This window comes from Aplidium turbinatum, chromosome 10, assembly GCF_918807975.1.
Source record: "Aplidium turbinatum chromosome 10, kaAplTurb1.1, whole genome shotgun sequence".
Lineage (NCBI taxonomy): Eukaryota > Metazoa > Chordata > Ascidiacea > Aplousobranchia > Polyclinidae > Aplidium > Aplidium turbinatum.
Genome location: NC_137481.1, coordinates 15,481,565 through 15,509,503, shown reverse-complemented (window position 1 = coordinate 15,509,503; position 27,939 = coordinate 15,481,565). Strand labels below are relative to the sequence as shown.

The window sequence follows — 27,939 nt, the reverse complement described above, 5'->3', positions numbered from 1 at the left end:
ACAAAAAAATGACGCATAGCACCTGACGCTTAAAATCGCCAAAATAATTGACGGCGTTATCACTTCCGTCAACTAAAAAATAAACTGATGGCACTAGCCTCAGCGTCAACAAAAAGTTGACGCCGTCACTGCTGCTCACCGTCACTGCTGCTCACCATACACTGCTGCTCACCATAGTGCAACTAAACTGTGAACTGGTAAAACTATAGACCGAGAAATGCAATCCATTGCATCGAATTTTGCTAAAGCACCCTTAAGTGTTTTCATAAGCCTTTTCTCAATTCATCTAGGCGTATAAGTTTTGTGACACACTTTCCCTTTACACAGCGTGAGATACCAATACCATTCCCCTGAGCTTGTGCGGCACATAGCCTCACCAAGTTTAAAAACCCTGGTAAGCTACGTACAGTGGTTTATCCCAAGTGTAACAACGCAACAAAGGCGCATTAAGGTGGTGGTTTACTAAAAACGGAACTTTACTGTTTCAGCCACTTTGTCTAATTTTGGTAATGTAGTAAGGGAGAAAAAAGTTCCATAATCTGCGAATGGAGGAATATACCAAAGAAGGTTGGAACCACTGACCTAATTGATGAACAAAGGTAGCCTAGCCTCTCGTAACAACTTTTTTAAGAGTTTTTAAGGCATGAACCAACCGATCAAAGTATGGTTTAATTAGTGACTGCCGTCCAATTATGACCCTTCTAGCAATAAGCAAGAGAGTTGATCAGTGCTTTGAATGTTGTTTGGTAATTACAGATGTTAGATTTTCAACAGGTCCTTGATAGGCCTGCCTTTCGTTTTACCGCATTACTCCCGTTAATTTGTGTATTCGCCACCTAGCGTCGTTTCCCCTTCATTGTTATGTTATCGCTCTTTGCAAATGGCAACACTCACCACGAGATTGTCTATGGAACTTTCGAGACGTTTTCGTTTTTGCTGCTAGTAACTAGTTTGCCAGCTAGCCGAACTTGTTAGTTACTGTAGTTTGTGACTGAAAGTTGATTGATTGATGTTTATGCTTTGTTAGCTGCTTCTCTGTTATGTACTTCTACAGGACTTAAGTTTGACAACTGCTATGGTAATACTTATATGCGTGTAGGCTGAATTCCATATTTGCAGCTTGCTATCTCAAAGTTCAACTTACTGGTGAGCGTACTTGTGATGTAATAATGTTTTTTGTAGCTGAATGTTGACTGTCTACCGTAAACAAACGTAACGTATCTCTGATGTGCGTAAATTGTTGTTAGGCTAATACTTCAAACTTAAATATTGCAGAGTCAATCACTATAGAATCCTTCGCGTACAAGTGCATCATTTGGCATTACTGATCCGGTCATACTACCGGTACGTTCATTATTCTGAATTGTATAATTGATTGATTTGTGTCGTGAATTGTGGATTTATGTTTACTACTGAATTATTGACCAATAATTTGTCAGCCTAATGGAAATTAATTCTCGTAAACCGATCTTAACTAGGCCAAGTGAATTGCCACGTTTCTTTGTTTTTTAATGATTATTGACCTAGCGTTATGGTTGTACGGTACGGTAGCCTACGTAATAATTGTGTAAGGTAACATCGCGAATTTATTTATTCAGTGCGTCATTGGCCAACCTGTGGAACTTGTGTACCGTACAGTGGATTGAGAACTGTTTGTCAACAAATTTGGTACGTTTATCAGTTCGACTGTTGTGCTTGCTGAATTGTGACTAGTGTCTTATGTTGTGTTATTTCTTGACAGAAAAACCGTATAAACTTCATTGCTGCGAAGCAGTCATTGGAAACCGAGTGATTTCTTCAAGTTGGCGTGCTTTAACAGTTGCTCAGTCCTGCCGGGTGGATTAGGAAAATCGTGACGTCACCGGCGCAATTAACTACCGCACCTGTTGTGTTCGCGTCGCACACAACATCGTTTTTCAAATTTGACATCAAAGCTTAACCATCTTTGAACTGAAGCTGATTTCGTCAATTGTACCGAACTGCTGATCTTCACCAACCTGACGATCAAATTTGCGTTTACTTACCAAGTTCCCATCAGTGTCACGTGACATCTCTCATTTGCTGAAGTTAGCTTATGCTGTTACGAAGCGGATTTGCATACACAGTTATGGATTCCAAAGCCGAAGCTATTCAACAAGCAGCTGTTACTTTGAGAGACAGCTACAAGCGTGGTGAACAGCTGATGAGCAAACGTGAAAACCTCACAGAAGTACAGATTATCCTGTTAGAAATTGATAAAAATTATGCTTCTTTAATGGCGCTTTGTGTCGATGTCCCTGACAATGAACAAATTCCAGGAGGTCTTTCAACCAAACGGGATTACATTCAAGGTAAAGAAGAATTTGCTGATAGAGCCAAACAGTGGTTCACGGAATGCGAGAGGACAGACACTAAAACTCCTCCACTACGTTCACATCACTCGTCCTTGCGTACCCATTCTCACCGCTCCAAATCCGGAAGCATTCGGTCATCGAGTACAACGTACAGTTTGCGTCAACGTGAAGCACATGCCAAATTGGAACTAGCTCGTTTGACAAAAGAACAGAATGATGCCAGGCGACGAGAGGAAGAAGAACTAGTTCGCATGGAACAGGAGAAAGCTCAGATGGAACAGGATAAAGCTCGCTTGTTCGCTCAGTTGGAACAGGATAAAGCTCGGTTGGAGCAGGATAAAGCTCGCTTTGAACGTGAGAGAGCCGAAGCTGAAGACCTGCGTCAAATTAAAGCTGCCGAAACTGAAGCCGCACTCTGGCAAGATGATTCTTCTTCGGTTATCAATATTGGATCAATGACACCCGTACGATTGCCACAGCAAACCTTCACTCACAAAGACACACACCTGGAACCTCTGCGTCACGGTGATGAGCGGCACAAACAAGAACCAACTGCAACATCTGCAAGAATGCCAGACCAAAAGGTAAATTACCCTTGTTATTATACTAGCCGACAACCTGATCTTTCAGAACGACTTCTACCCAAACCAGATGTTAAGAAATTCTTTGGTGACCCGCTCGATTTCTGGGCTTTCTGGCACCGTTTTAAGTCCCATATTTCTGATTGGTTGACACCCGACAGGAAGATGTCTTACCTCATGCAGCACTGCTGTGATGCAGTCTGTGAACAAATAAGGCACCTTGCCGACAGCAGCGAAGGTCACAACTGCTATGATGAAGCGTGGGAAGAATTGAAACGGAGGTATGGCCAACCACACGTTATTGCGCATGCTTGCGAGGAACGCTTGAGAGCTGTTACCAGAATTTCTCACCACGAACCCGAACAATTGGAGAAGTTGTCCGTCCTGTTAAAAAGATGTTGTTCATCATTGAGCTCAAACACCGAAGCTTCGAACTTGGATACCGTGCAGTTTATCACCTGCCTTGCGAATAAGCTGCCAGTGTCTTTGAAAGAAAAGTGGGTAATTGAAGCTCTGAAAATCAATGATGACACTGGAAAAGTGGCTGGATTCCAACACTTTGCTGACTTCATAACGAACGAATCTAGGATTGCCAATTCAATCTATGGCGTGAAACTCTTTTCATCAAATGTCGACAAACTTAACAAGCCTGACACCAAAGGGAAACAAAAGGCTGCACTGTTTAACGTAGTGACAAAACCTACTGAAAGATCTGGACAGCTCCGAATTGGCAACAAGCGACTCATACAATGTATCCTGTGCGATAATACACATTATTTGCAACACTGCAAAGAGTTCAAAGCCCAATCCGTCACTGAACGGGAGCAATTTGTAAGGAAGAACAAATTGTGCTTAAACTGTCTTGGACCAGATCACATACGTGCCGACTGCAGAAGCCGAGGTAAATGCACTGAATGCGGAAGCTCATCACATCATTCTCTGTTACATCGGTACTTGGTCACAACTGGAGAACAAATCCAGAGACGACACCCCAACCCCATTGCTAATAGAAGAAATGATAGCCAGCCAGATGATCCCGGAAGAAGACCATTAGAAAGGAACACAAATGAAGTTGTAGAAACCTTCCATTCCAGAACCAGCAACTCGGCAACTTACTTGGACATCGTTCCCGTACGTGTGACAGGAGAAGGAAAGGTAATACATACTTATGCTCTCCTAGATTCTGGTTCAAATCGCACCTTTTGTGAACAAAAACTTGTAGAGATGCTTGAACTGAAATCTGAGCCATCTGGTGACTTCCAGGTGCAAACACTGTCTTCGAGTGGACCATATTCCTTTAATTCTTCAACTGTATCGTTGAAAGTTCTACCAGTAGTTGGCGGCGAAGTGCAAGAACTGACAGATGTGATCGTCGTTGACAAGATACCTACCAAGCCAACTCCAGCGCCTTCTCCGGAGTATCTGCAAACGCACAAGCACCTCCAAGGCATTGACTTGAAGCAACTGGACCATGGTACAGTTACACTGTTGATCGGAAATGATCATGCTGTCTCCCACCGATGCATTGAAAGCCGCTTTGCACCTAACCCGAAGCAAGGACCTGATGCAGTCAGGACGCCCTTAGGCTGGTTGCTTAGAGGTACTCGACCAAAGGAGACAGGCTTAGATAATTTCGATGCTGAATCCGACATTTCAAATTTTCTTGTCCGTGACACGAAGCAGAACCCTGCTGACCAAGCATCAAGGGGCATGACGGCCAAAGCCTTGATGCATTCTGGGATGTGGCTCAATGGCCCAGATTTTCTGAGGAAACCCCCAGAAGAATGGCCCAACCAAACCGCTCAGCAACCACAATCTGAAGATATCTTTGCTGCTTACAAACCAAAGAGGAAAATCGAAACCTTTACTGCTTCTACGACTGAAAGCCAAGGAACCAACAGGTTAATCTCCTACTTCTCATCTCTGCGCCGACTGAAACTATCAGTAGCCTGGTTCCTGAGATTCAAATCGTACTTACTGATGCGCATGAAGAACGAAACCCAGATTACACTGAAAGGACCAATCAGTGTGCCAGAACTTGATGAGGCAGAAATTGAGTTAATCAAATACGAGCAGCGTCAGAGTTTTCCAGCCTGGATCAAATCTCTATCCAAAGGAAAACATCCAAACATGCCCAAAGCCAAGAGGATCCCACTCGAAAAACTCAGCCCTGTCCTAATGAAAGATGTTCTACGTGTTGGCGGAAGAATCGACAGATCCGACTTACCGTTCGAAACGCGACATCCTGCTATCATAGCTCCAGAGCGCCACTTAACGGACTTGATAATTGAACATTGTCATACCAACGAATCAAAGCACATGGGTGAAAGCCATACACTGAACAATATTAACCGAACATACTGGATAGTTAATGCCAAAGTTGCGGTTAAAAGGGTACTTGCAAGATGCCTGCCTTGCCGGCGAAGGACCGCAAAACCTAGACAACAGCTCATGGCAGAACTGCCAGAAGCAAGGTTACAAATGTCACAGCCACCATTCTCACAGACTGGCGTTGACTTTTTTGGGCCGCTGAATGTCCGAAACAGACGAAGTGACATTAAGAGATACGGCTGCCTTTTCACATGTCTCACAACTAGAGCCATTCACTTGGAAGTGGCACCAGACCTGACAACTGGCGCATTCATAAATGCCCTACGGCGTTTCATAGCTCGCAGAGGCCCCATCAAGAAAATCTTCTCTGACAATGGAACCAACTTTGTGGGTTGTGAAAGAATCTTGAAGCAAGCCATCGATGAGTGGAATCAGAACCAGATCCACCAGAGCCTTCGACAACAAGGAATAGAATGGTCATTCAACCCCCCAACAGCCAGCCATATGGGCGGAGCCTGGGAGAGAATGATTCGCACAGTACGTCAAATTCTTATGAACATCGTACCAAAACAACCACTCGATGATGACACATTGCACACATTACTTCTTGAAGTAGAAGACATCGTCAATTCAAGACCACTCACCGATGTGAAACTGGAAGTTGATGGCGACTTACCCCTGACACCTAACCACTTGTTGAAGTTGAATTCTTCATCGAATTTACCGCCAATGTTAAGCTGCGACAGAGATGGCTACCGACCAAGTGATCGATACCGCCATGTGCAGTTTCTGGCAGACACCTTTTGGAAGCAGTGGGTTAAGGAATACCCACGATCTGTGATGTCAAGAGCAAAGTGGCTTCACAGAAAGGAGAATATCCGAAGAGGAGATATCGTCCTTTTGATTGATGACTGTGCTCCCAGACAACGATGGCCACTAGGCAGAGTAATTGAAACATTTCCTGATCGTCACGGCGTTGTTCGTTCCGTAGAAGTGAAGACTGCAACCGGATCTCTGAAGAGACCAATATCCAAACTTTGTGTAATTGTCCAAAGAGAAGAAGATGATCCAGATGAAGATGAGACACCAATAGACACCGTTGAGATTTTGCTGGAAGATCAGAGCGATGAGGAAGAGACTGAACTGTTACATGACAATAGACTGTTGAAAAACTTTTATTCATGAAAAGAACGAGCCAGTTTGGCCCTTCTTTGGCCCGGGAGTGTTAGATTTTCAACAGGTCCTTGATAGGCCTGCCTTTCGTTTTACCGCATTACTCCCGTTAATTTGTGTATTCGCCACCTAGCGTCGTTTCCCCTTCATTGTTATGTTATCGCTCTTTGCAAATGGCAACACTCACCACGAGATTGTCTATGGAACTTTCGAGACGTTTTCGTTTTTGCTGCTAGTTTGCCAGCTAGCCGAACTTGTTAGTTACTGTAGTTTGTGACTGAAAGTTGATTGATTGATGTTTATGCTTTGTTAGCTGCTTCTCTGTTATGTACTTCTACAGGACTTAAGTTTGACAACTGCTATGGTAATACTTATTTGCGTGTAGGCTGAATTCCATATTTGCAGCTTGCTATCTCAAAGTTCAACTTACTGGTGAGCGTACTTGTGATGTAATAATGTTTTTTGTAGCTGAATGTTGACTGTCTACCGTAAACAAACGTAACGTATCTCTGATGTGCGTAAATTGTTGTTAGGCTAATACTTCAAACTTAAATATTGCAGAGTCAATCACTATAGAATCCTTCGCGTACAAGTGCATCATTTGGCATTACTGATCCGGTCATACTACCGGTACGTTCATTATTCTGAATTGTATGATTGATTGATTTGTGTCGTGAATTGTGGATTTATGTTTACTACTGAATTATTGACCAATAATTTGTCAGCCTAATGGAAATTAATTCTCGTAAACCGATCTTAACTAGGCCAAGTGAATTGCCACGTTTCTTTGTTTTTTAATGATTATTGACCGCTAGGTTTAGCGAAACCTAGCGTTATGGTTGTACGGTACGGTAGCCTACGTAATAATTGTGTAAGGTAACATCGCGAATTTATTTATTCAGTGCGTCATTGGCCAACCTGTGGAACTTGTGTACCGTACAGTGGATTGAGAACTGTTTGTCAACAAATTTGGTACGTTTATCAGTTCGACTGTTGTGCTTGCTGAATTGTGACTAGTGTCTTATGTTGTGTTATTTCTTGACAGAAAAACCGTATAAACTTCATTGCTGCGAAGCAGTCATTGGAAACCGAGTGATTTCTTCAAGTTGGCGTGCTTTAACAGTTGCTCAGTCCTGCCGGGTGGATTAGGAAAATCGTGACGTCACCGGCGCAATTAACTACCGCACCTGTTGTGTTCGCGTCGCACACAACAACAGAAGAAAACAGAGTTATGACAGGAGTGAGAAGTAATCGAATCCACGTCATCCAAATGTATTCCCTAGCCCTAACCCTCTACGACTATCAGAACTGTTTGCGCTTTTTCTCTGTTTTACTTCTAACTTCCATGTGCGCAATGACGATACAGACATCGGGTAGGCACTTTAACGCATTCCACTTTTCGAAAAGAGTAACGCAATCATGCGTGACATATGACATCTCTGATGTTTGTAGCGAGCTGATTTCAGTTATGTGACTTAGCACGTGATATTCTGTTCGTTCTTCTCGAAAGATTTTTGATATAAAAAAATTTAAGTGAATGTATCGCCACAGCAGGCAGCGTGGCCTAAAGGGTTAGGGCAAAGGAATTTTGATTGCGTGGGGTGGATTCGATTCCCACCCTCAGCTAATATTCTTTTTTCTTCTGCAACTGAACTGAGTACAAGAAAGATCTTAATGACTGCAATCATTTGAGTTTATAAGGAAAATTGTGACTAAACACCAGTGATGTCATATTCGTCACACATGACTGCGTTTTGTCCTTCTCACAGTGGTATACGTTAAAGTGCCTACCCAGACAACGCAGCTTCTGATTGGTTCATGCTTTATAGGCACTTACAAAAGTTGTTATGTTAAAGTGGCTACCCTACCATCAACAAGGTAGGCACTTTAACAAGCAGATTTCTAATAAACCACGAGCCAATCAGAAGCTATGCTGTTCATGACGTTATCAAGGTTGCGTTTGGGAAGAATAAAGAAAAAACGCAAATTCTAGGTAAATTAAATCATCGCTTTGCCATCGGTTGACTTGGCGCATTGGGTTAGGGCGGTGGTATTCATTACATTGACGTGGGTTTGATTCCCACGTCTGCTATAACTCTTTTTTCTTCTGTAATTATCAAACAAAGTTCAAAATAATAATTAATTCTCTGGCTGAATGCTGGAATGGTCACGATTCGACAGATAACGTACCGTAGCATCTGATTGGTTCGTGGTTGGATTGGACAGAAGTCCATGGATTGGATATCTGCATGTTAAAGTGCCTTCCCATCAACAATGGCATGCAGACATCCTACTCCACTTAGCGTACACAGTGTCGGATAAAATCGTTGATGATATAATTATCGTGTTGCTGGATGTTACAACAAACTACATCATCAACGATTTCATCAGATTATTGTCTTCGTGTTTTCTGTTTTCTTCGACTTGTTGTGCTGTGATTACGCTGCTGTGACTTGTAGTTTGTTGTAACATCCAGCAACACGACAAGTCACAGCAGCGTAATTGCAGCACAATAACAAGTCGAAGAAAACAGAAGACACGAAAACAATAATCTGATGAAACTTTTCTAAGAATTTGAGAGGGTGCAACATTTCCTGAAAACGGTTTGATAAATCTTTGTGCACTGTAGGGTAGACCTACGCTAAGATGTTGCAATCTTTCATTTTTTTACATGTGGGTCCTTCGTAATTGAAACTACGTAAGGTAGTGTAGGGCAAGACTGGTCACATTTTGGCATTATTGTCTATATCTTTACTACGTAAAGTTAAATATATCTCAATTTTAGTGTTAAACAATTGTATAAGGCTTCCTTAAACGAGATAACAAAAAAAGCGAATTTTATTTTAAAGTCATGTTAGGGATAGGTTACAACATCATTTTTACGAAAGTGTCAAATATGACTGGTTTTGCATCTAAATGAGAGTGAAACAGGTCAGTGTTTTTTGTCATGAAGGAAAGATGATATTTACACATGCAAAGTGAAACAACTTTGGTAAAATTGTCTTTAATCAAGATATTTAAATGCAAAACACACAAAACAACTTCAATAATGATAGCAATCATGGCTCATAGCCTAGCCCTAGTCAAATATCATAGCCTCAAATGTAATGCTATAATGACAAAATCCACATCAATTTGCAAAATGCAACTGAGAGCACATATCACAAATCAATGTTCGTTGATCATTTTGCCAACTGCAGAGCTCATGGAGCCCGTCTTTGCATTTACCGGTACTAAATTGCACCCAAACTTTTCCTGGTTTAGAATCATGCCACTATTCACTGCACATAATGTATTGGCACGATTGGTTATACGAATATAGCCTACAGTAGTTTCGGAATGTTTAAATCTACAAATAAAAACACATGAAAGGCATTAATGAACTTACAAGAAAAATGAATAAACACCTAGTCACAAGACCTTTCAACTAATTTCACTAAGTCGTTAAAAATCAACCAAACAATTTCTTTTTAGCATACCAGCACGTTTCATCATGTGCATACAAGGGGGTTGCATGACACAAAATTTTGTAAATCTTAGCTTACTCTCATGCTCGGATAAATTGATTTTTATGTAATAGACAAATAATATTCTATGAACAAAGTACATGAGGTTTGGTTGAAGAATTAAATATTTTCATCATTTGAGGCAAAATTTTGGAACAGCACTTTATGACTGAATTGTTTTATCCCAACCAAAATAGCCATGACTAAACAAAAATAAATACCCAATAAAACTAATTTCCAAGGAAAAACTATGCGATGAATAATTGTACGATTGCAATAATTGTAGTTTCATTTAAAGTAGAAGCTCTTGGTTTAATTAACAGTTTTCATAGTGTAATGCTCTAGACCTGATAAAAAATCAAAAATTTTCAATTTTTTTAGTTTCTTGCATTGTTTTCCATGATTTGACCATGAGAAATCTGAAAATGACAACCATTTTGCTCTCAAATAATGGGATACCCTGCTTTAAGAGACCTAAACATTTCCATTTTTGCCAAAATTACCCATTTTTGATTTTGATGGTAGAAGTCTTTATTTCAACTGAAAACACTTTCATCTAATGCCTTACTGATAGAAAACAAGTGAAAATCAACTTTTGGATATTTGGCATCATTTTGAAAAGTGTGGACAGGCCCGGATTTTAGGGGGGGCAGAGGGGGCAGTTGCCCCGGGCCCCCCGACTTTTCAAGGGCCCCCTATGTGAAAAAAAATGTGATTTTGTGTTATTTTTTCTCTTTGGCCTTTAAAGTTTCTGCAAAATGCTGTGCAGCACTGGACTGATGCTACTGTAGACGTGGAGATGGTTTTTCGCGCCGTAGGCGCGAAAAATTTTTTTGCATGCGGGCCCCCCGATCTAAAAGTGCCCCGGGCCCCCCATCAGCTAAATCCGGCCCTGAGTGTGGAGGGAATAAAAAATTTAAAAAGCAGCATTTAGCGCCACTACTGGTTAAAAATGCATTTCACTTATTTCCAGAAAATTACAGTATACACATCTTTTGAAATTTCTCAACGGGTCCAGTCTGACAGAAACAGACTTCAAATTTATTTTTGACGATGACATCAAGGTGACGTCATAAAAATCATGATGACGTCTCTGAAATTTTAAATGTGCGCTATAATAATCTATTAAAGGGCAAGAGATTAGCTCATTTCTCTGCTAGACAAGACAAATAGAGATTGGACTGATACAAAATCGTTGTGAAGACTATGTTACAGAATACCGGTCATCAACTAGTTCAGAAACAATATTGGCATTCCCAAAAGCAAGTAGCCTATTGCTAATGAAAACGTTTGTACCCCTGATTGTCTCTTTCTATGCCAGACAACCAAATCACTGCCAGATTCGCTGCTGTGTTGAAGGCTGGTGGTTCAAATCTTGACGAATTTTAAATCCCAATATTGACCACAAGAAGAAAAAGAATCAGTTTAAGGTAACACTCCAGTCAACCATACATGAACCAATTTTGAGAGAAGCGAACAGGAAAACATTGTGTTCTTCATTGGGTGGCAAACTCTTGGAAGATATATTGAGTTAAACGCCAAGTCAGGCTTCAGACACTTTGGCAGTATCAGTATTTGAGACACTAAAATATGAACGAAAACTCCTGAGTGTGCCAAATCTCAGAGATACTTCTGGTGCATTCCAAGCAAAAGTATCACTAGAAAATAAACCAAATGTGGTGAAGTATTTATGGTAGAAGAAAGAGGAAAAAACGAAATGTAAATTTGGCTCATTAGAGTAATTTAAATCAAACAAAGGAGCTTTAATGCATGTTATGCCTTAAAGCTTCTTCGTTAATTTGAATTACTCTGATCATTCAAATTTACATTTCGTTTTTTTTTTTCTTTCATGCTATCATAAATACTTCACTACATTCGGCGTATTCTATTCTGACAACAGCTCCTGAAGAGAGTCAGAAGAAAGCCTGCTGTTTCAAGCTATGACCAACCTTCTTGGCACGGTACTTGCTATTTGCAAGTTCTGTACCACCAATTAACTTTTCAAAGCATCATTTGAGTTGCTCAGCTTATGAAATCTACGAACAAGCAGCTAAGAAACTCTTTTAAAGGATACGTTTTGGTGAATTTTCACCCATCAGAATCATGGTTATTTCTGCTACATCCCAGTTTGTTCTTGGGGATAAGGGCTTCTGAAAAAAAGTTCACGCAAGACAGTGTGTGTTTTTTTTTTTAACGAAGCCATAAGCCATAAACTTTGTCAGATTCAACTTTCATTAACTCTGGGCATTCTTTATTATTTTCTGATCATTTGCCTGCAAGTTTTTTACACAATGAATTTTCACAACTTTTTACTCTACCTAAAACAATATCTCATACAGCAGAAGGGTTATCTCCAGCGCATGGTAGAGTCAAGCTAACTACAACATTTTTCGATCCATGTCTTCCTCCAAACGTTTAACAGCACCCTCCTGAATTCCACTGTTGCTAGCATAAGTATCACCTACCAATGCAACTATGTTTTTATTAGGTCCCATACGCTGAGCAACTCAAGTAATGCATTTGCTTGGGATGCATCAAAAGTATCTCTGATATTTGACACACTCAGGAGTTTTCCTTCGTCATATTCTGGGGTCCCAAAAACACTGATACTGTCAAAGTTTCTGAAGCCTGACGTGGCTACGAATCCAGGATATTTTCCAAGAGCTTGCCACTCAATGAAGAGCACAATGATTTGATACTTGCTCTCGAATTAAACTGATTCTCTTTTTTCTTGTGGTCGATATTGAGATTTCAAATTCGTCAAGGCTTGCACCACCAGCCTTTAATACAGTAGCGGCAGAGATGTACGTATGCGCCGCAAATTCTACGCCGCATACTTGCGGCGTATACTTTTTGTTTGCGCTAACGCTTGCGGCCACATTTTTTTGGATAGTTTGCGCTTGAGGATGCGCCGTAAAGTTTTCGCGGTTTTTTAGCGCATAGCGTCAACGCATACTTTTTAATGTCTTTGTTGTTGTTTGCAATTTTTTTTGTCAAACTGCGAAATGTTGACGTCTTGCAATTGCCCATTGTTCTAGTGTTGTGTCACAGTGTCATCTATTGTTCAGTCAGCTGGAGTTTGTTTGTATATCGCACTACTGCCTTTGACGCTAGAGTCCCACGTGGAGACTGAAGTCTTGCAGAAAAAAAGAATGAATTAGTTAAAACAACTTAGGCCTACTGAGAAATTACTTAGTAAATTACGGGTCAGAACAGGAATGCAATGTAAGCAAGCAAGTAGGTAGGTTGGTAATGTCGCTCCATGTAAAATGTAAATAATGACTTGGCTTCGTAGTGTGAAGTTTTTTTAGTCAAGCAGTGTTGAAGGCGTTTGTAAGCAATTGTGAGCACTTTAATTTATATTAGTTAAGTCTTGCATTTTGGGGCAAATCAGAAACTTCTCAGGCAATGAGCAGTGCAGCCTATGTATCTAAACAAACTCAAATATTTGGTCTCCGACCGTGATTGCTTGCATGATGTTGTACTCTGTATCTGACTGTATGTTATATGTAGTACATTAATTTGCCGGTTATTCTTGTAGGCTATGTAGCGTAGTAATGTGTAGGCCTACATACTATAGGCTATCAAGCTAAGGTAATTTTTACTTGACAATTTATACATTCTGTTGCGTAAGTATGTAATTATATATGTTTTGTAACTTGATGAGCAGTTTAGCAAAACATGCATCCAGGAGCCAATTTTGTGAGAGGCTTTTGAGTAGCCTAGCCTACTGCTAATAACACTAGTAGGCTAATGCTAACTATCCCTGAATGCTAATAACAAAGAGTTGTGCAGTTCAGAATCTAAACTTGCTTGTGTCTGGCAGTTTTGTCTTCCATTAACCCACTTTTTAAAAATCTTTTCAGAAAAAAGCATAGAGCTTACTGAGAGAATTATGGCATTAAAAGCAACATTAGTCTTATTCAAACGGAATCATTTTAAAAATAGTGTTTTTTATAATGGATTTTTAGGGAGCGACAGTTAGTATATTACTAGGAGCGACAGTTAGTATAATACTAGAATTTTCTTGATAGGCATATGGTACAGTTTCTTACACTACACTATTGTATTCAGGGAATAACTTACGGTAATACTAATCTCCAAGTGAAATGGAGCATGATAATACAAATCCATGGCCCTACATGGAAAAGTATTTTAAGCTCTCTTCCTCGAAAGGCAAAAACTTATATTTTCAATGCCAGATGTGCCTTCCGCCAAAAAGATAATTTCTTGTAACGAGAAATCGCGAAGTGGCTTTAAAAGTGTGTTGTTTCGAGTGGTTTATACCGTGTGAATGTTTGGCACCTAGCAAACAAAATGAGTTTGCGCTAGAGTATGCGCTAACGCTGACGCCGCCAACTTTTTTTACAAGTTGCGTTGACGCATGCGGCGTATAGTTTCTCGAACGTTTGCGTTTGCGCTGACGGCGTCAATATTTTTTGTATGCGCGTACATCACTGAGTAGCGGCTAAGGCAGTGGTATAATTGTAGTGATAAAAACCTCCCGTTCCGGCCACTTTTTTCAACTCCAACTCCAACTCCTGGCTGGAGGTGATAGTGGCTCCGGCCCGGAGACGGAGATGCATGCACCAAATTACAAACCAGACACTTTTAAAGCAGTAACATTGTGTAGCATTGCATATACGATTATTTTTTGCATTTGTATTTTAGTAATGGCTGTAACTTATTTTCTGAGCTTTATTTTGTGCAGGAAATTTGTCTGTTTTGAAAAACGGTAGTACTGATAGTACAGCAACAATTTTTCTTTCAGAGTGAGTGTTTTTGTTATTCACGCATTTCAATTGTTTTCACTCTTGCAATTTGACAGGGTTGGAAAGTATACCACAATGCAGCCTACTAATTTTGGTGTCTTTTCTTACAGAACATTGAACTAATCTCTTGCCCTTTAATAGATCATTATAGCGCAAGTTTAAAATTTCAGAATGACGTCATCATGATTTTTATGGCGTCATCTTGATGTTATCGACATAAATAAATCTGAAGTCTGTTTCTGTCAGACTAGACCCATTGCAAAATTTTAAAAGGTGTGTGTAGGTTGCCTGGAATAAGCAAAATGCCTTTTGATCACTATATGCTGCTTCTTCATATTCTTATTTCCCCCACATTTCTTAAAATGATGCCAAATATCCTAAACTTGATTTTCACTTGTGAGCTTTCAGTGAGACATTCCGACTCCATGAACACCTCCCGACTCCATGATTTCCTACCCGACGTCGATCCCCACCCTCCGGGAATGTCCCTCGCAAGACTTGCGTGGGTCCGGCTTAACCGCCTACGAACCGGCGTCGGTCGCTTTCGTTCAGACATGTCAGGGATATTAGAACACCTTGTTCTAGATATCCCTGAGACATGTACAAATGGGGCCTGGCTCCCTCACCGGAATGCGAGTGTGGCGCCACAGACCAGACAGTAGATCATGTCGTCCATGACTGCCCAATCCATCAACCACCACATGGAACGCTTGGACTGAAGACCCTGGATGACGAGACTGTCGAGTGGCTGATGACATCATGCCCAAACATATAGTCCCGAAGAACAGCTCATACGACGAAGAAGAAGTGAGACATTGGATGAAAGTGTTTTCAATTGAAATAAAGACTTCCATCGTCAAAATCATGGCAAAAAATGAGTGATTTTGGCAAAAATGAAAATGTTTAGGCCTCCTGAGGCAGGGTATACCGTCATCTGAGAGCGAAATGGTTGTCATTTGCGGATTTTCTATGTTCAAAATCATGGGATACAATGCCAGCTAAAAAATGTGAAAATTTTTGATTTTTGAACAGGTCTAAATGCTTTGTTTAGCTTAAATCACAAAAAAATGTTAGTCAAAAACAAGAAGGTAAAAATTTTTACCAACTTACGTTTCGCAGCCTAGACTAAGACAGCCAACAAAAACTGCACAGCAGTTCCTGTTGTTACATTACAAATGACCCACTAAGGGTCGGATGCACCAAACGTGGTTAAATTAACCGGCGGTTAACTTTAACCGGTGGTTAGCTGACCACCGGTTAACTTAACCGCCGGTTAAAGTTACCACCGAATGCACCAACCGCTGGTTAGGTAACCGCGCGAACAATCGGAATTTGCTGAGTCATCAGCAGCAGTCAACCAGAAAACAGTTTGTTATTGCGTTCTTAGAGGCATTACGTGTTTTGTTAATATCATTTTAAAGGTTACACAGTCACTTTTATCAAATACAAGAAAGCATGGCAGCGCGTCGTTCCATTTGATACCGTAGTCTATGTTCTTACGTTTAACATGACGTAGTAGCTTTAACAATAGGCTAATTCATTTGCACAGCAGACCTAAGGCGTTCACTAAGCTATGCAAAACTGGTGGTGGTCCTCCCCAGAAACTTGATGACCCGATTTTGGATGAAGTTAAAGGTGAGTGGATTTGTGCATACATTTTCAACACTTTATTTTCATGTAGCCTTAATGCTTAGTATGATACAATATTGTATTTGTGGAACAGGTATGATAGCCGAACAAATAAATCCTCTACCCACTCAATATGATGACGACGCAGTGCTTGATGCTGGGAATCTTGAAGTACAGGATTGTGGAGGTAAATAGCTGAATTACTTCACTGTAACCAGGGCCCAATTAACCATGAGACACAGACCTCAGCCCCCTTAGTTTTTGGGGCCCCCAACTTTTTTTTATATTAGGTGTAGGTAGTGAAAAGTTGTGCCATGCCAACCTTCCATCATATGCAAAAAAGTCAATGCTTTCACAGATATCAAGGAACCATTAATAAACTCTGCTAGTTCAAATTCAAGTGACTGTAACAGTAATTTTACTTAACACCTGAAGCACAATCTTTGTGATGTCAAATTTTTTATTGCAGAATGTTCACAAGAAGCAACAGACCCAGTGGAACTGGTGTTCATACATGATAGCCCTGTGGCAAACAGTAGGCTACCCTCATAAACACCATACAAATCATAGAAGCAAGTACCGGTGCAGAGATTGTGGAATCATTACACAAACGAAAGAAAATAACAATGGATGATCTGTTGAAAAGAAAAATGGAAATGGTAGAGCATGAAATCGACTGCAGGAAGAAAGAACTTGATTGGAAGAGGGAAGAACATGAAGTGAAAATGAAAATTCTGAAATTAAAATTAGAGAAAGCTGAAAAAGAAAATTTACAGTGACCATAACTGAATTATTGAAATTCACTTTTAATGTTGATGTCGCGATGTACAAACTTGTTGATTATATAATACAAACAGTGGCGTAGCCAAGGGGGGGGGGGGGGGTTTTGGGGGTTACAACCCCCCCCCTTTGGCACGCGTGTGACGTCACGATATTGAGAATGATGTTTTCAGTCAAAAAAAAATTGCTTAATTTTGAACAAAATTGCATTAAAAGAGCGAGTTTTGCCAATACCAAACATTTAAACATCTCAGCCAGGAATTAAGCAACAAGAAAACATAGAGATTTAGCTTTATTTCCGAAAAATGCCGAAGAAAACATGATCTTATCCTTTTGCTATGCCACCGGACAGCACTATTTTACAAGAATATTCATACCCACATTTTTGTTGAAAATGCTCTCAGAATGCACCAAATTCAAAGTAATTTATCAAAATTTTCTGGGGGAGGCCCCCCAGACCCCCCGCCGCTGGGTCGTCAAAACCCCCCCCTTTCAAAATTCCTGGCTACGCTACTGAATACAAACATGTGGTAAAATACAGCTAATGATAATTAAACTCAGCAATCAGCACCAGTAAGCTAACTGAAGCGAAAACAAACAACTTCATCAAGTTAACCAATGGTTAACCCACATCGTCTGTTGGGTTAACTTTTCGGTTAAGTCAGCCAAGTTAACCTGCGGTTAACTCATTGTCAGCGTTGGTGCATATCACATTTTGGTTAAATGAAAGTTAACCGGTTGGTTAACTTAACCAGCAGTTAACCACGTTTGGTGCATCCGACCCTAAGTGTGCTAAAGCATTTTATGAGTGTATTTATTCCAAAAGAAAAAGTTATGCTTGATTAAAATCAAGCTGGCCGGTTTTACCCGACGACTTGTTTTGCTCCGAGCTACCTCCCTACACAAGAAAAAAAGTTTTTCACAGCATTTCGTCAGTTAAATCTGATGTAGTCTTCTATCGAAGGTATTTTAACGTGTGTGGTGAAAAATATCTGATATCCTCATTCACAACGTTGCACTGTTGCGGCACGAGCACCTAATTGATCAACAATGGCAGGCACACTTTCTGCTCCACTTAGCATACGTGGGTGGGATACAATCGTTGCGATGATGCAGTCTGTGGAACCATCCAGTAACAAATACTGAAGTCACAACAGCGTAGTCGCAACACAATAACAAGTCGAAGAAAACAGAAAACATAGTTTCATACAGCAATTAATTTAGTTTGAAAAACAGTATGTTTTCGACAATTTTTCTGGTCTGATACAATTGTCTTCTTGTGCCGTTTGTATTTACCTGGAGAAGAGGTTTGGTTTGTTACGCTTCTTACACTTTAATTGCATACAGTATAACCTGATCAAAATTTTCAAAGAATTTGTGGGGTTCTATTGTAGCGATTTCCTGAAAGATTTTTATAAATTCTCCCGCAAAATAAACTAGTATGTTGTATTCTTCCGATTGTTTTTACATGAATCCAACTGTAAACATGCACACATTAGCCTACAAAAAGAGCCGTTTACAGCATTTCGTTAGTCAATCCGATCCACCTTGTTATGGAACAAGTTCCTGCCGGAAGACAATATAACATATTAATCAAACTAATTGAAAAAATTTTATTTTTGCTTTTGATCACTTACAAAAAGTTGGAAACTCACTGGTTTACTAAAACAATGGAAGACACATCAAGCTGCTGTGGTGATGGAGATGTCCAAGTAGCAGTTGATTGTGAAGGTAGGCTCGGTTCATTGATGTTGGTCAAATTAATATCATGAATGGATGTTTTGCTATGTATTTAGCCTACTATCATTGATGTGTGCTGATTAGACTATACATCAGATTGTCCAAATTTTTTTTTAGGAACGGCCAAATGTGACATTGCGCTAGTGCTTGAAGGCCAACCATCCCTGATGACCTTATTTTGCACAATAAAAATGTATTTAATGTTATCATTGTCACGAAGCAATAGGCTATGCACGTTTAAGTCGGCCGATTTTGATACCAGTTATATGCATTTCTAGCAGAAATTAAAATATCCAGAAACTTTGTAAAACACAGCTGTGCTAATGTGAAGAATGAAACTGACGTCTTGATTCTATGCCTATAGGTCGAATTTAATTCCAAAGTAATGACAAATGAGCACTAATCTGTAGGTAGAGTCCCTCATTTGATTTCTATGCCTATAGGCCGAGTTTAATTCCAGGGCAGTGATGTACGCGTAGACAAAGAATATTGACGCCGTCAGCGTAAACGCAAACGTTCGAAAAACCATACGCCGTATGCGTCAACGTAACTTGTAAAAAAAGTTGGCGGCGTCAGCGTCAGCGCATGCAAACTAATTTTGTTTGCTAGGTGCCAAACATTCACACGGTATAAACCACTCGAAACAAACAAGATTTATTTTGAATTTTCACGAAGAAACACAAGCATCTGAAAGTGTTCATCTGACATTTTGCTGCGTTTTGGTTTCAATATGTCTTTGTCCATTGAAAACATTCTTTCAACTGCAAAATTAAAATGCTAACAACAGCTAAGACATTAAAAAGTACACGTTGACGCTATACGATAAAAAACCGCGAAAACTTTACCGCGTAGCCTCAAGCGACAACTACCGAAAAAAATGTGGCCGCAAGCGTTAGCGTAAGGAAAAAGTATTTCATATTGAAAAAGAATTTGCGGCGTATAGGCTACGTACATCTCTGTTCCAGAGTAATGACAAATGAGCACTAATCTGTAGGTGGAGTCACTCATTTTTCATCTGACGATTCTTTTTAAGTTCATGGCCAAGTACCGTAGGCTACGTTTGCTCATCTAAATTTCTTCTGAATAAGTTTATTTGCAACATTTTCTTTGAAAACAATAATTTAAAAAAAATATGTAAAATTTATATAATTTATGGTTTGTCTGCAGGCTAAAAAGTACCCATAGTGCAACAACACGCGTAGACCAGTGCCGGTCTTTGGGGTGTGCAAACCGTGTGATCGCACAGGGCCCGAAAATTAAGGGGCTCACAATTTACTCAGAACATTCAAATATCTCAGCCAGGAATTAGCAACAAGAAAACATAGATACTCAGCTTTATTTCCGAAAAGTGCCAAAGAAAACATGATCTTATCCTTTTGCTATGCCACCAGACAGCACCATTTTACAGTAATATTCATACGCAAAGCTTTGTTGAACATGCTCTCAGAATGCACTAAGTTCAAAGTAATTTATCAAAAGTTTCTGGGAGAGGCTCCCCAGACCCCCGCCGCTGGGTGTCCACGCCGTCAGTCTTTGCCCGCCGCCGTCAAACCCACCACCTTTCAAAATGCCTAGCTACGCTACTGAATTGGATCATTGTCATTGGGGCCCGCAAAGCATATTCCACACAGGGCCCGAAATACCTTGACTGGCACTGCGTAGACCATATAAAACGCTTCGCTAGCTGTAGGTGAACTGGCTCACGGGTTGGACTTTGGACATCCCTGCCAATAAAGCGACAGATTTTATGAAAACCAACGATCGCTTTTTAAACTGAAATGAAACAGTTTTTGCAGTTTGTAGCCTACAAATGGTGTGGGCTTATTTGCGATAATAAAAATGTTAGAAAATGGTAATAGTTTATGAAAGAAATGTCAATAAAAACTAATTAAGTTATTAATAAAATGCTGGAATGATCAGTTAATGAAATGAAAATGGTAGAAAATGGCAAAAACATACGAAAAAAAACAGGTTTGCTGAATTAGGCTTTTTCTCTAATGTTGTGCATTTGAAGAGTAATAAAGGTCTGCAAGCTGCTTACTTTGCAATTCTGTTCAAAAAACCCATCTCGTTTTGTGATTGTCTAACTGTCCTGAAGAATATAATTTCTCTTGATGGCAAACTTCACAAATCTAGTAATCTGCAGTGACAGTCCATCTGCAATGTTTTCAAGATTACAAGCGCACACCCTGGTTGGACTGTGGGTGTGTGTGCTCAAGCAACGCATTTCAACCACAGCTTTCCATTTAGGACTAAAAAGTGAATAGAGTAATCTCAGTGACCGGATCTGCATCAGTAATTCAAAGCCTCTGCTAGTATAATCATTCGCTATCTCCGCTTGCAGCAGATTGCTCATCAACATGGGTTACTTGACAGGGTTCCACGTGATTTTATGAGCCGTACTGCTTCCATGCTGGCTCAAGGCAGATTGGAAGAAGGTGATATGTCACCAGATTATTACCCGATTTATCCTCACTGCCTTATGCAAGAAAGAACACAATCGGTACCCTTTTTAAAGTCTTTGGTATGACCAGACCTGGAATCGAACCCAGGGCTACCAGAGCCGAAGGCGATAACCACTGAGCCACCGGTGCTGGTAGTAGTCTGCTAGTATTCTATACAAAACTGTCAGGATAAATCTTTCTCAGTCCTAAGATAAAGATTCCCACGATCAAATCAATCAATTAAAACAATGACAAAGCAACCACGTAGAGTAGACAACTAGTAGGGGAAGACGGGGCAAGTTGTGCAACGGGGCAAGTTGTGCAAGTCCTCGTTTGAAAGGAAATAAATAGCGCAATGAATCTTTAACGCCATTATTATATTTTACCTATAATTCCTTTAAAGCACGTGAATCGCAGTTATCAGTTTTTTGGGCAGGTTAGGCTTGATCAACGATATGTGTTAAGGTCTTAGGATCTAAATTCGGATGCAAACAAAATTTTGATTTTTTTGGATGCACAGTAGAGCTACTCAAACTTTAGCAGTAGGGGTCAGTAGACATATTATGATGTAATTGTATTTTCGCAGGTAAAATTTTTTCGTACATTTGTTAGTTTTCTTGAAATTTTTTTGTTCTTTAAAAAAAGTGTGAATGGGGCAAGTTGTGCAATTGATGACGGGGCAAGTTGTGCACTGTTCCTGTAAACCGCTTTTGGTAATTTACAAATGTTCTAGCCATTTTTACATAGTTTCAAAGTCTTCCATGTGAATGAATGTAAAAAATGACTAGTGAATGAATGTAAAAATAGCTGATTTGTTAAATTGTCTGTACTTTTGCTGGCCGTAATATGTTGCTCAACTTGCCCCTATAGTCAAAACGAACGATTGTTGTTGCTCAACTTACTTCATGGTGCTACACAGCTTGCCCCATGGTGCTGCACAACTTGCCCGGGAAAAATAATCCGGGGCAAGTTGTGCAATGGTTACTTAAACTTGAATACAGTGCAAAATAATAAATAAAACCAACCAGTTTTTGTCTAAAAACTTGGCTTAGGATATTAGCATGTTTTTGAAATGCTATACTTGAGTCTTCGAAAAAGTTAGTGAAATAAAAAAAAATTAGATTTAAAAAAAAAACCTGCTCAACTTGCCCCGCCTTCCCCTACGCTGTGTAAAAAAGCTGATGTAAATGATGGTATAAATTAAATTAGCCGAAAAAATGCTTCGCTAACAAAAAATTTACAATGAACCATAAAATATAACTTCAGACATACGCTAATGCTTTTTCTCTACTTTCAACGCTTAGGTTTGGCAACGGTCACATTAGACGCTTCCCCAGGCAACTCCTTAGATGGAAAGCTATTATCAAGTATTTCCAAGGTGATGAAAGCGTTAAAAAAAAGCACTTCCGTGCAGGGAATAATACTCACATCAAGCCTTCAAGGACGAGTCTTTTCATTTGGACTCAACTTTTGGGAGATGCTCGATAAGTAGGCTAATTAAGTTGACATTCTTTTCTAATTGTGGTTTCAGCAGTTTGTGAGTTAAAAGTAGCCAATAGCTTACAACAAACGTCTATCAAGAGACTTTGGTGAATAGGCTTATGCCCAACTTCACTGAATGAATGCAACGATTTAATAGAGATCCGATGGCAACAGTAACTGATATTATCTCTGAGTGGGCATATAGCCTACAGACTTTTTTGTTCATATGCTAGGCTACTAAAATTACAATAGCCAAAGAGTACCTAAAAAGCAGGTTCACAGTTACGATACATCAATTCACAATTTACAAGGATGCATCCATAAGCAACATTCTTTCGGAAGGGTGATTGAAAAGAAAAAACGTTAAAGAACAATGGTCGAATTGACTAACCTAGAACAAAATTAATCTAGCCTACTGTTAAAACACTCTATTACTGCATAAGCTAAAGTTGTTCAGCATAAAAAATAAAAACAAAACAGTTGTGCTAATTGTTATTTTAAATTCCCAGGACAGATGCTGAGCTTGCTGAATACTGGAAAAAAGTTCAAGAAGTTAATTTGGATATCTATGGATGTAACAAACCAGTGGTAGCTGCAGTAAATGGTTTCGCACCAGCTGGTGGCTGCGCATTAGCTCTCATGGCAGATTACAGGCAAGTTTCAGAGGAATCATGTTTTACAACGGGACCTGAAGATTCTTTTTTTTAAATCAAAACCAAACGCATACATGTTAATGATGGCAAACAATAGTGACCAGACATCCAATTAATCAACAGTTTACTGCAAAACACGGCTTGTTAATTTGGCACAATACTGTGATGAAGTCTACTATAGCCCATGCAGCCTATGTGAAACTACGCGATGTGCTCACAAACATTAAATAGCATAGATCTCCTTACGCCATATGTTTTTTGGTTTCCTGTGCCTAACATCATTCAAATTTGGTTTTGTCCCACCAGGCTATAGGGGAAGAACGATTTTGTCCTTGCAGCAATTAATTGTCTTCTTCCCTTTTGTCTATCTCACCTTCCTCATTCACTTCAACCTTGTCTGCATCATCTTCCATCTGTTCGTTTCCATATTCGTTTTGGATCTAGGTTACTTCCGTTTCCTCTTTCCATCTGCCTTTCTGATAAAAATTCCTGCTTCTTTTCCTATCAATAGGCCCTCTTGTATTGCCAACTTAGGCTACCCCATTCATCCTTGTAAGCTGGTCTGTTATCTCTTTAAGCAATCAATTTATTTTCTTCTACCCGTTTTTATCTCGCACGTCGTTCTTCTCAAGATTACGAATTTATTCTCGTGGTGGACTATCCCTGCTTTGTCATCGAATATTTTTGCAGGCCGCACGCAACCCCGATTTTTCCCTTTAGGCTAATTTTAACAAAAAATTCTTCCATAGGCCTACAACGTTTTTCAACATTCGGCCAACACAATCTAGCCCAAGCTTCGTATAATCCTGTCGCAATTGACCAATCAGTGCGTCAAGTGTGTGAAGTTTTGCTTGTCTGCATTTACTTTAAACTCCACTACTGTACAAGATTTGGCAGGAATTAACATCCTCCAGGTAGAATCATCTGCCAACAACAGTGATTCTTAACGTGTTTCCTTGTTGGCCAGGGAATGGGATGTGATGGAAGAAGACAGTCTCCCATCATCCCATCCCAATTCCACTGTTCTTTCAAAGAAGATTTTTTAAATATAAAAAAATTGTAAAATAACTTGAGTAAAAGTTGCCGTCTGATTACGTTTATTAAACTGAAATAATTCGATTTTCGATTTGTATTGAACCAACGCGATGGTTGTTCGAAAAGTCAACATTCCCAAACAAGCATCTTCGTGAGGGAAAAGGTGAACAATCAATCAAACAGTTTGAGAAACAATAACATTATGTGGAAGAAAGCGTTAGGTTATGGACACAAACTTTTTCAACGTAGAAAAAAACTCACATTTATCATTTCAGCAAAGAGTAAACAACTCTAAAAATTAAAGAGAAGAAGTAAATATGCCGACAATGCAGTAGCGGATCTGGGAAAAAGTTGGGAAGTCCATAAATAATCTACAATTTTAACAAAACAAAATTTATAAGATAAATGGACAATTCAAAACCAAATGTCTGAAAAATTAAAGATCGAGAAGGGATGTGAGGGCGGCTTGCACCTGCAAAATTTTGACAAATATAGTCTAAGTTAATCTCGTTTTGGTCAGTTTTTAGGCATGTTTGGCACATAAAGTTTTTTTTTTTTTATCAAGATGCACACGCTGTGTATTGTATAACCATAAGCCTCTTTGTAGGCTATGTAACCAAATCTATCAAAATAAAATTGGATTTGAGTAGAAAGTTTTGTATAAACTTTAGTTAGCTTACCTTTTCAAAAAATCTTCATTTACAGCTGGAGAAAGGATTTCAATAATTTATTTCTTAAAAATTGCCTGATACGGTGTAGCTTTTCAGCGTGCTAGAACTTCGAAAATCTATCTGAGGTGTCCTCGCCAGCGGCCTTCGCGTCATCTATTTAATTTTTACGACACATTTTACTTTATAGCCTGTCGGTATCCTATCAACACTAAAATTTATTAGTTTAAATGTTAATTAACTAGGCTATTTGAGTGAGCAGTGTTTATTTCAGAACATTACATTATTTTGTTGGTTTTTTTTTGTGGGACACAAAAAACGTTTTACTCCCTTAATCCACTTCTGAAACTATGCATGCCCGATCTCGCCGGCTAGATGAACAAAAAGAAAAGCCCTGGCCTATATCTTGATGTGACGTCTGCCTATCATTTTATGTTACAAATATAGGCGTGCACTTTAAAAGTAATTTAAATTATACGCAGGGTCATAATGGAGGGAACTACCATCGGCTTGAATTCAGTCTCATTTCGTTCCCCTTCCCCTCAATTCTGGGCAGATCTCATGACGGCAGCAATTGGAAAGAGGCAAGCAGAACTCGCTCTTCTCCAAGGCACCATGTTCAGCTCCCGACAAGCGCTACAAATCGGTAAGCTGCGCTATATTTTTTCATAAGTTGACAATTGAAATCGCTGCACTTGGCTACCAAATTGACGAAGGTCAAGGCTACATACTGTATTTTGATAGTGTCCAACACAATTCTGAAAGTAGCTATCCCTAGATGTGGCCGCACTTTTCGTATTGACCTAAGGTCATTATAAAAGATCAAAAATCATAGTTTATTGACATCGCTCTATCAAACTCGGGGACCGACCCTGCGTCAGTGGTTCAAAGCCTCCACAAGTTTGCGGAACTGCCAGGCTTAAGCTTCCAAAGAAGTTTTCCCAGTTCGAAGATAAATATTCTCACAATCAATCAAACATGAAAGCTGTAAGTGAATAAAAATAACATAAACGCGCATGCACATCGTCTATATTGCCAATAGGCCTACTTCAAATGTATAAACACTTTTGTTAAAATGAGTGATAAACTGGCGTCGGAGACTTGGGCAGTTGCATAACTGAGCAGGCTAAGTGAGTGGTAATGGTAGCCTACCACGTGAGAAAACTTAAGCATATTTTCCCAAATTAAATCCCTGTGATGGGATTGCACTTCACCTACCGTACATGCTGCGAGAGACTACAGAGCAACCTTTCAAAACTTGAACATGTTAAATGTCTTACAACTTTTTTTCAGGTATTGTAGACGAAGTTTGCGACGTGGACGAAGTGTACAAAAGAGCACGAAAACAACTCCGGAAGATGGTGAAGACTCCGCAGCCGGCCTACATGATCACCAAACAACTGTTCAGAAAAGGGACTATTGACAATTTTGTCAAAAATATGGCAGCGGAGACCGCCAAACTGGTTGGATTCATAAACCAACCAGCTGTCCAAGCAGGCATGAAGGCGGTACTCGAAAAGCTGGCCTGAAATTAACAATTGAAGCAAAGTCAATCCATTTTGTATACATTATGAGTGTGATCTTTGTCATAGACTTTTCTTTAAATAAGTTATATATCTCATGGCAGATTGGGCCTGTATCTTATTCTAAAAATTCATAAAAATGTGTTGCATTATCTGCCTACCACAAGGAAGCAATGAACAACTTAATGTATTGTGGTGTAGCAAAAACAACTTTACCACTTGTGGACGGATGACGTATAGGCTATAAACGCATTTTGACTGTTGACGAAAAGACGGGTGCCGTTAATATACGCAAAAATTTTATCAATTCTGTATTTTAATATTGGCGACATCATTATGTTATGCACTGGGGAAACCACCAAACTGAAAAACCTTTCAGAAACAAATTTACAGTAAAACTAAAAATTTTCTCGGAAATTAATCCCGTCTGGTAGGCTAGCGAAATAAAACTAACCGCCGCCTTCGTTCCCTCCGGGGTTAATAATGACAAATTTCTAAATCAGAAATAATGGGAGGGGTAAAGTTTACTTTGAAAAAATCAGAAAACTTCTGCAGTAGGCTACCTGATTCCAGTCACCACTTCGCTTATTTTTTAACGCAGTTAAGTTACTGTTTATATCATTTTACCCAGAAGTGTGCAAGAAAAAAAATTTGCATTTGTAATTATGTGAACATGTTGTTATGAAATGCAGCGCAACAGAAATACACGACATTGCAACTACAGCACCATGAGACGTCTAACCCTCACAGGGCCTCCGAGAGAAATCAGGACTGGTCGGGAAACAAGTCAAAAAATGGGCCCTAAAAAACAACTTTCAGAAAAAATAAAAGCAACGAGTTTGTATCGTGGGTTGCATCATATACTTTAAAAAACTGAACTTGGCTTACTTTCCTAGGCGTGAAATTGAGTTCCTTTGAAGTTTAGATTTTAACAACATATCGTTATGAAAAAAAAACTTTTTTCAATATGAAAATCAACAAAAATCACTCGACTACACTTGCAGCTAAACTGCGATTGTTGCTCACTATTCTGTCTAAAAAAATTGTAATAGGCCTATAGTCGTATGGTGTGTGTTAGTGTGTAGGGTTTTGGCTATCTGAAGATGTCTTTTGGTTATTAAAAGGATAATTTAGCAGAGATGTAGCCTACGTATACGCCGCAAATTCTACGCCGTAGACTTTTTGTTTGCGCTAACGCTTGCGGCCACATTTTTTTGGATAGTTGTCGCGTGAATGTTTGGCACCTAGCAAACAAAATGAGTTTACGCTAGTGTATGCGCTGACAACTT

The 27,939-nt window shown here is 39.6% G+C and overlaps 2 protein-coding genes across 2 annotated transcripts; both read left to right on the top strand.

Moving 5' to 3' along the window:
- The first annotated feature begins 2,107 nt into the window (after window positions 1–2,107).
- LOC145778997 (uncharacterized) lies at window positions 2,108–6,430 on the top strand. Its single transcript, XM_082590578.1, has one exon. The coding sequence runs from the start codon at window positions 2,108–2,110 to the stop codon at window positions 6,428–6,430; it is 4,323 nt and encodes a 1,440-aa protein (XP_082446704.1).
- Window positions 6,431–18,714: 12,284 nt separating this feature from the next.
- On the top strand, window positions 18,715–27,441 carry LOC145778719 (enoyl-CoA delta isomerase 1, mitochondrial-like). Its single transcript, XM_082590277.1, has 5 exons — window positions 18,715–18,836; window positions 22,594–22,777; window positions 23,281–23,424; window positions 25,610–25,773; window positions 26,421–27,441. The coding sequence occupies exons 1-5, from the start codon at window positions 18,776–18,778 to the stop codon at window positions 26,654–26,656; spliced, it is 789 nt and encodes a 262-aa protein (XP_082446403.1). The 5' UTR covers window positions 18,715–18,775; the 3' UTR covers window positions 26,657–27,441.
- Window positions 27,442–27,939: the final 498 nt, after the last annotated feature.